Consider the following 9,002-nt stretch of genomic DNA (forward strand, 5'->3'; position numbering starts at 1 on the left):
GTCAGCAAAGTCAGTCAGCAAATATGCATTCTATCAGAAGCTGTGATGATGTCGTAGAAAATAGACAGCAGAGGTAGCACTCATTAATACATAAAAATGAGGAACACTTTGGCAATGTAGCGTCATGACTACGACACTGAAATGCAACTATGTGTGAGATTTTCAAGCTCAGCATGTTCCTTTTACAGTGTGTGTCTTCCATCATGGCTGTGCCGACAGAAATTTTACATGGCACTTATGCGTTGTAGGTATGCCAAGGAAGTGCGAGATAAATTGGCGCACTACTTCGTCACAGACGGTCAGGTGCCTTGGCAGGACAAAGTGGTGAACAGCACTTGAGGCGTACAAGGTGAAGGTGGGTTGTAAATGCATTTTATTGCTTACAGAACTTATGTACATAGCATCTTCTTAAGCTAAACAAAGAAGAAAAAAATCACCCGTGACACAACAGATACATTACAGGGAAAACTGTCATGTCCAAATATAACCATGAAAACACAAAAATAAATAATTCATGTTAAAATATTTGAGTTATTGCACGGTTATCGCTATAATTATCACAGAAATAAGTGGCCTTAAAGGGGTCATGACACCCAATTTTCAACCATAATGTGTGTTGCATGAGCTGATTCTTGTATGTTCACATACAAGCTGGTGAAATTCGAGCGATTTGGTCAAGCTGCTAATTTTTAATCGCATATTTTTATAAACGAGCTAGTCGCCTGACAGTTGGGCAATACTGATGCACTCACTATCCATGACATCACGAACCGCTTGCTCGACAAGCTGCTGCACAGTGTGCATTCTGGCAGACGGTCGTGTTTTGTCATCAGCTGCGTTTGCAATCAAATTTTTTTGCATTGTTGAACTCTCCACTAAAGCTAAATGACTTCCAGGGGTCGAAACATAGCTACTGTGTCAGCAATGTAGCGTTGGTACTTGCAGCAAATAATTTCGTGAATGTGCAATGCGTATACCATTTGCCACTGCTCCTTCGGCTTGTGACGTCGCGCACGCCATGACAAAATGGCGGTCACTTGTGGTAGGTTGAGTTTTAGGAGCCGAGCACTTCTACGGCATATTTTTGACTAAAATAATCTCTTAAGGCCCCTTTTAACACGTGTACTAGCACATTTTACTCTGTAGTTTTGTTTTTTGCTGACAACCGTCAATTGTTGAGTGACCAGTCATGACCCCTTTAAGTTAGGACTAGAAAAGTGAACACAAGATAAAAAAAGATGGGTGTCATTGACTTTATATATATAAACACTTCAATTTGCTTCACTGCTCTGATGCAATTTTGCCTCTGCTTCATACAGCATAAGTTCTACTGCATGCATTACATCTTGTGCAATGTGCACTGGTAGCTCTCTGAGGGGTGCATCGGTACGTAGAGCGAAGAAACCAATGTTATCTTTTTTGATGACCCCCTTGTTCGCTCTGATGTGTTCAAGGTGATCCATGCACGCTTGCGCCACAGCTTCATGGCTTGTGCCCTCTCCTGCATTGCTGCAAAGCAAGTGTGAATTGCGATTCATGCAAATGCTTTAAGGTTGCATTGTTACTTCATAAAGCACCATTTAGCAAAAAAAACAGTGTGAGAACGACAAAGTAGAAACAGAAGAAACAATACAGAGCACTGACTTTCAGCTAATGTTTGTGATTTTCGGCACTAAGAAAGAAAAAAATATAGAGCAACTGAAGCAAATTAAATAGCACACTTAAAAGATAAATGTGTCAATAGGGCGTCTACTTCTCTGTGAGAAATAAATGGGCTTTTGATCTTTGAAACGGACACTTGTGTTTTGGGACAGGGTGCTGATGTTCTGATATTAACGTCTAAATATTACGGTAGTTACATGGGTTCTGTCTGCCTTAGTATAAATGTGTCCACAATAAAAACATCAGTTTAAAGTCTGTGCTCTGTCCTGTTTCTTCTGTTTCTACCTTGTCGTTCTCACACTCTTTTTTGTTACTATGTCTGTGTACCAACTTGACCGAGCGTTAACCTTATAAAGTTTTGTGTTTTGTAGCATGCGCAGGATTGTTAGAAAAAAATCTGCAAGTTTATCCTCTAAGAGTTAGGGGTATATCTCACCTAGCGCCCTCGCAGGTCCGTTGTCGTCTTGACGAGCGTGACCTGCAGTGAATTATACATATTACTTAAATGTACAGAAAGTGATCCTTTTCGAAAAGTTGTGGTTGTGATCTCTTGCCAGGAGTACCTAAAATAATTTTTTTTGTTTACACACCGTTTTGATGGTGGCTGCTCTCTTGAGGTGGTTGCTGAAGCATCACCGCAGGAGGAGGCAGTATTATTATACAACTTATAAAGTGTTGCAATTGCATGTAGCAGAATCTGGTGTGAAAAATTGCATGTAGCAAAATCTGGTGCATGTAGCAGTTCAAAATAGGGCAGTCCGATTCATTTCTCGTAATTATAATTTCTGCTGCAGCGTAACACAACTTAAAATGGATTATTCATTTCAATTATTATCCACTCGCCGCAACATTTCTCTTTTATGCCTCTTTCATAAATACGTCAATAGCACTAAAATGACCAGACTTCCAATTGAACGACCCTCCTATTTATCAACTAGACTACACAACCGGCTTAGTTTCTCGCGCATGTACGGCAAAACGAACTCTTTTAACGCATCCGCTTTGCCTCGTGCCATCACGTTGTGGAATGATCTTCCCGATAACTTGGTATCTGACACTAACCCTGTTTCCTTCCGCAACAAATTGGTCTTACATTTTGGTTGATAATTTTATGTTCACAGCTTCGTTCTTGTATGTATATGACATTCATAATGCTGTGCAAAAAGTTTTTTTTCTAATGCGCTTATTGCCCCCTTATTTTTTGTGCTTTATTTTTGTTTGCTTAGGACGAACTGTTCACACTTCCTGTAAGCGCTTTCATGATTTTCCCAGTGTATTATACCACAATCTGTGCCAATTTAACTTACACGTATTGTACACTTCCTAACTGCTGCGTGCCATGAACTGCATCTTTCTTGTTTTTTGGTAACGATGTATGATGTCAATTTATACTTACTTATTTCTTGTTTATTTGTTACTCATGTCTCGAGCTTACGTTTTGGCACCTTTCGCCCTTTTACTTGTTGTACATGTCTTTGTTAGCCCCCCTTACTCAATGCCCTAACCAAGGGCCTGTAAGATACCTGTAAAAAAAAAAAAAAAAAAAAAACATTAGGCACATTCTTCAAATGTGCTAGAACATGCATGTTTTTAAGATTTAATAGATTGGCTATCTATGCATGCCCTTCATTTGTCATTACTTAGGTGGATTCATAAAGGTTTTACTCATTGCTGCAGGTGTCGACACGAGTCTCCTCAGCCGTATCAGGGGTACGTTCCGGTTCCGCTGCATGTCTTGGCCGAGGCGGTGATCTGCAGTGATTAAAATTTCTTTCTATGTATTTGATGATGCCGCTAGTACATGAAAAGTTTTAGGCATTCTTTGGGAGTTAAAATGCCATTATGATTTCGCTCAACACGAAGTTTATTTTACACTTGCGTTACCTCTTGATTGAGCACTGCTGTATAGAAGGTGTGCATACAGAAGTTTATTGTGCCTATTATGTTAATAAAATGCTATGTAGGCTGCACATCTAAATGAGAACAAGAGATATTGTCACGGAGATGAAGTAAAAGTAATTGCAGCCTGTTGCTGATGAATACTTTGCTTTTTCAGAAATATTTGACGTTGTAAAATAACCACATTCACACAGAAACAATGCCTGTGCCCTCATGTATTTAGGTGTGCTTCTGTTCAGTGTTGAGTGCTGAATGTATTGAAAAAAATGCAGTGGTTTGGGCAAGCTAACGACCTGAACACCACCTTTCAAGCACGCTTGTATTTTTGATAATTTTGCAAAGTACAATCACCTAGTAATAAAAATAATGTTTCTAGGTTCAAGTCCATGCATGTACAGCTTCAAGTGCATGCACATGGTACCGAAAATTTTTGTGCATGCTCACCTCTCGTTAGCCTCTTCTGCTGTGATGTGGCTGCTGCAAGAGAACATGCAATATGTGATTCTGTCAGTGCTATTGTGTGCATCTTTAGAGCATTTTCACTGTTTTGCTACAATATAAGTACTTATGCTGCATTCTTGTAATGAATATGTGCAATGCTTGTCTATGAACAGCCTCATGACACATGCAATAAGCGATCTCTTTAGATTTTTATATTTTGTATTAAGCCTTTCTTTTTTTGGTAAATGAGAGCCGAGAATGACACAGAAGTACACTCAATTCTTTCATTCTTACTGTTCTGTCTTCAATATTCTGTTTTGTGAAGCTGTCCACGTGCCACTTGTACGGTATGCTATATTTTTTGCGTTGTGCTGATGCATTGTGCTATGCTAACCAAAACATTTCATTTTCTGTTCAATGGACGGTAAGCATTATTCATTACCTTTGGTCAATGGCACTCATGTTGCACAGTATCCAGAAAGAATGATGCACTGAGTTATTCTTCGTAGCTGTAGCCACAGTTATTCGACATCAAAACAGCCCATTGCCATCATGTTCATGATCACATGCATGCCCACTGTGAATTACCTCTTGGGACTTCTATGTTTATGTGCAGTGTACTTATGTGTATTGATATGTGAGTATTTATGTGTATGTATAACAGTCATGTGAATTAAATCAACTTTTTTTTTGTTTAGTACTCAATAGTCAGCTAATATTGAACTTACGCCACAGGCTCAGACTCTCCTTCCATTAATTCAAGCATGGCCTCAAAATGGGGCCATTTTATTGTTGGAATGTCGGCTGCTCCGGCTCCACTTCTTTGTTTTTTCACGTATGTCGTGTTGTTTCCTTTTGAAGATATCACGCAGGTTCTTAAATCGTTTCTCAACAAGGACACCTGAAAACAAAACCCTTGCTGTAAGAATGTATTGTGCATACTGTATCGCTGATAAATTTTCTACTTTATTTCAGCACAATTGTGAGCGGTCTTTATTTTCTTTGCCCAGATCATTTCGGCTGCAGCACCCTAGAAATCTGAATATTGGGCAACAAAATGAATCGCATGCCATCTAAACTTAACTATTGGTAGGGGCTTAAACATTGCAAAACCACGACATGATTGAGGGAACCTGCAGCCGAGGGTTCCAGAAATGCTACCCACCTAGTGTTTTAGACCGTCCACCTACATGTGCACGACATCACAGCTGACGCAATGATTAGTTGCGCAAAGAGTTATGTACACTGTTTCTTGAGGGTAAGCATGTCTGCCAAGCTATTGTAACAAAGAGGCTGTTTATACTGTCGGAAATTGAAGTTCACTTGCAAAAAGTCTATTTCATGAACCAGCACATGATGTCTTTATCACCTTCACAGTGAAGCTTTCTAAGCATTACTGCATTGCGCAAAACTCCACAGGTGAGTATATACCATTGGTATCGGCCAAGCGCAACTGTCGTGTACAGCGGGAGCGATTGTTGTCAAACAAAAGCAAACATGTTAAATAACTTGAAAAGAAGAATGAAACTAACTAGGGCAAGATGACAATTTTCGAGAGAAAGAAATGCAACAAACATAGTATATGACTCAAAGTGTAACATAGAGAGAGCGAGAGGAAGGAAAATATAAGAAAATAAAGGGACCAAAACATGAAAACATACCAACACATAGAAGCAGACATGAAAAATTGACTTTAAAGTATAGGAACAAAGAAAACAAACAAAAACGAGGCACAGTTGAAAGCGGAGAGATATAACCTCGGGGAATAAAATATAAAGGCACCAATAGACAAAAACACAGGAGAGGAAAGGAACAGTTGTGAAGAAATGAGGATTAGATTTGGGCCACATTACAGAGGAATAAATTCCCCCATCTGTGCTTTCCTTCAGTGTTCGCCCAGCCACTAGAACACTACCATATCTTTTTTTTTTTTTTTTACGATTGCATGTCATTTGGCATCAACAGCATGTCTGACTCCCAAATCCGGACATTTGAGAGTGCTGCTAAACATGTTTTTCATGTTTTAATTACACGCTCCTCTGTGGAGTGCACAAAATGCGCTCAAAGCAGGAGCTACTTTGCATTCTTTTTTAAAGCAGCACAACTGCAATGCATAGGCAAAATTAAAGCGTAACCCCCCCCCCCCTCCCTCACCGCGCACTAGATATTATGCATTGCAAATGCCGCACGTTCACAAAAGCACACATTCCGTTCGCCAGACGATGACGTACAAACACAGCAAGGAGCATGCGCATGTGAGTTGGCAACTGCGAGCAGTATTTCGAACGTCTGAGCTTTATGATCAGCTATACAATGTTCTGTCACGTCGATTTCGATGTTAAACTCGGGAAGTCGCGAGAACAAACATGCACACAACTGCGCTCGCATACATCACAGTCAATACATCTCATGCAAACTAACCATGTAACCTTGCAGTACAAATACCAATATTTTCATTGTTCATTCATTGGCAACACCAGCCATGCAGTACACACCTGTTTTTGCTTATATAGCTACTCAAACAAAAAATCTCGGTACTTACTCGACATGCCGAACATGCTTCGATCTGCCCAAGCCCGGTCCTTCTTTGTCCGATCTTTAAAAGAAGGGTGCCGCTTGTCATACAGATATGGGTACATTTTAGTCGCGTCGATGAGGAGCTCGGCCGACTACCCAAAGCTGGCCGTGGTGGCATTCGCCTGATGCGAGGAAGAATCCATGGAGGAACGTACGTGTCGTTCGTACCTCACGGCAGTAGGCAAGCGCAACGAGGAAAAAAAAAACATACAAGGAGACCGGATGTAAACAAAGACTGACGTCACTTCTGGTCTTCGCTGATTGGTTAAACTGTTTTGCGACTGCAGTCGCGCGACCAAAAAATCGGTCAGGAAGCGACTGGCCCAAACAGTCGCTTTGCGACCGCTTGCGACCGTTCGCGACTGCTTGCGACCAGTCGCAAATGGTCGCGCGACCGCGACTAGTCGCCGGTGTGCACCAGCCTTAAGACTTCAAGAGTTCGACATGACTATCGTCTATTAATCTGGGAAGCGGCACACCGACGCCGACTGTCTCTCGCGGTCGCCAGTGGAGACTGTCGCTCGTGATGACGAAAACATCGACGCGGCATTCTTGGGACTTGTCAACACGGCCACTATAGCACGGGAGCAGCGCAGTGACCCCGAGCTGTTACCACTCATTGAATATTTAGAAGGACGACGTAAGGACGTGCCGTGGTTATTTGCCAGAGGACTGCCATTTTTTTGCTTGCGAAACGATGTTCTCTATAAGAAAAACTTCTCACCAACCGGCAACCCGCACTTGCTCGTCGTGTCTGCCTCTCTTCGAAAAGAAATTATGGAAGCGTGCCATGATGAAGCAACTTCTGGTCATCTAGGCTACACCCGAACATTGTGCCGACTGCGATGCAAGTACTACTGGCCAAAGTTACCCGCTGATGTTAACCATCATGTGCGAACTTGCACCGACTGCCAATAGGGTGCCTGAATGGTTTCCCTCGCCCGCGGCGGGCGAGGGAAACCATTCAGGCACCCTAACTGCCAAAGACGCAAAGCGCCTCCTAGCAAGCCAGCCGGTCTTTTACATCCAGTCCAAGCACCAGCGAAGCCGTTCACCCAGATTGGAATGGATTTCCTGGGCCCCTTTCCAACTTCCACAACAGGGAACACATGGAAAATCGTGGCCACCGATTACCTCTCCCGTTATGCGGAGACTAAAGCTATGCAGCGCGGCACAGCAGCAGAGGCCGCTCAGTTCTTCATCGAAAGCATCGTCCTTCGGCAAGGCGCTCCGACAGCAGTGATCACAGACGGAGGACCTGCCTTCACCGCAGAACTTTTGCAGTCGGTTCTCAGATTCAGCGGTACAGCTCACCGGAGAACAACTGCTTACCATCCGCAGACAAACGGACTGACGGAGCGCCTCAATAGAACCCTCACGGACATGATCAGCATGTACGTTGACACAGAACATAAAAACTGGGATCAGATATTGCCGTACGTGACCTTTGCCTATAATACCGCTCGACAAGAAACCACTGAAATGACGCCGTTCAGTCTGATCTATGGTCGCGAAGTCACGACAACGTTGGACGCCATGTTGCCGCATGAGTGTGACGACATCCATGTGGACGCCGAAGAGTTCACTCAGCGCGCCGAGGAAGCCAGGCAGCTCGCGCGTGTGCGCATCTGTCATCAACAGCATCAAGATGCACAACGGTACGACCCGCGACACAAGTTTATTAGCTACACACCAGGCGACAAGGTCTGGGTCTGGATTCCGATACGTCGACGTGGACTGTCAGAAAAACTGCTAAGACGATACTTTGGCCCATACAGCTTCACGCGACGCTTGAACGACGTAAACTATGAAGTTGTTCCCGACACTGACTGTGGTTCTAAGCGTCAAAATCATTTACCTGAAGTCGTACACGTCGTGCGTATGAAACCGTATTTATCCAGTTGACGCGACCACTTCATACGCCTGGTAGAGCGCCTAAGTTGCGCATCGAGACGATGCCTCTTTCGGAGGGAGGCAAATGTCACGTGCTTGTCAAAAAGAAAGACTATGACAGTTGTGCATGTGCCATGAAGTACAATGAAATGGATGAAAAAGAAGAACTCTCTTGCGCGTTCGATTAAAAGAACCTCCCTATCGGAAAAAAACGAATGGTGGGCATGGTGGAAACCACCACCCACCACTATAGTGGATTAATGTAGTGGGTGAATGGTGGGAAACGCCCACCATGGCGCATGGTCGGTATGGTGGGTGCTGCAGTGTCGGCAACATTTGAGCGCGAAATGACGTCAGAATCACCGTGACAAGCTGCCACAAAAAATAAAAAAGAATTCTATAAAAACGGCATAAAAACACCCGTCCCGTAAAAAAAAAAAAACAAGGCGCCATGGAGCATCGAACCTGCAACTTGCGGATTTCCATTCGAAGCCGCTAACCACTGCGCCACACCGACATGACGTTGATTG

At 43.0% G+C, this 9,002-nt stretch overlaps 1 protein-coding gene across 4 annotated transcripts; it reads right to left on the minus strand.

The window, feature by feature from the left end:
- Positions 1 to 355: 355 nt before the first annotated feature.
- On the minus strand, positions 356 to 6,795 carry LOC119168678 (uncharacterized). 4 transcript variants are annotated; one of them, XM_075877969.1, is made up of 7 exons: positions 6,545 to 6,795; positions 4,731 to 4,903; positions 4,006 to 4,038; positions 3,328 to 3,414; positions 3,059 to 3,185; positions 2,099 to 2,140; positions 356 to 1,509 (listed from the first exon to the last, which is right to left on the minus strand). In XM_075877969.1, exons 1-5 carry the CDS (start codon positions 6,695 to 6,697, stop codon positions 3,155 to 3,157), a joined length of 477 nt encoding a protein of 158 aa, XP_075734084.1. In that variant the 5' UTR covers positions 6,698 to 6,795; the 3' UTR covers positions 356 to 1,509; positions 2,099 to 2,140; positions 3,059 to 3,154. The 4 variants fall into 4 exon arrangements, with proteins under 4 accessions (XP_075734084.1, XP_075734082.1, XP_075734083.1 ...); XM_075877967.1 differs by having other exon boundaries at positions 2,253 to 3,185; XM_075877968.1 differs by lacking the exon at positions 2,099 to 2,140 and having other exon boundaries at positions 2,253 to 3,185.
- Positions 6,796 to 9,002: the final 2,207 nt, after the last annotated feature.

The sequence above is a fragment of the Rhipicephalus microplus genome, chromosome X (genome assembly GCF_043290135.1).
Source record: "Rhipicephalus microplus isolate Deutch F79 chromosome X, USDA_Rmic, whole genome shotgun sequence".
Lineage (NCBI taxonomy): Eukaryota > Metazoa > Arthropoda > Arachnida > Ixodida > Ixodidae > Rhipicephalus > Rhipicephalus microplus.

What these genes read in the sequence shown, in the direction of transcription:
- LOC119168678 (XM_075877969.1), bottom strand. Translation starts at nt 6,697, where the DNA reads ATGCCACCACGGCCAGCTTTGGGTAGTCGGCCGAGCTCCTCATCGACG. An exon ending in GGAGAGTCTGAGCCTGTGGC is followed by an intron (nt 4,039 to 4,730) that starts GTAAGTTCAATA and finishes GTTCTCTTGCAG; the next exon opens with CAGCCACATCACAGCAGAAG. An exon ending in GCAGAAGAGGCTAACGAGAG is followed by an intron (nt 3,415 to 4,005) that starts GTGAGCATGCAC and finishes TAATCACTGCAG; the next exon opens with ATCACCGCCTCGGCCAAGAC.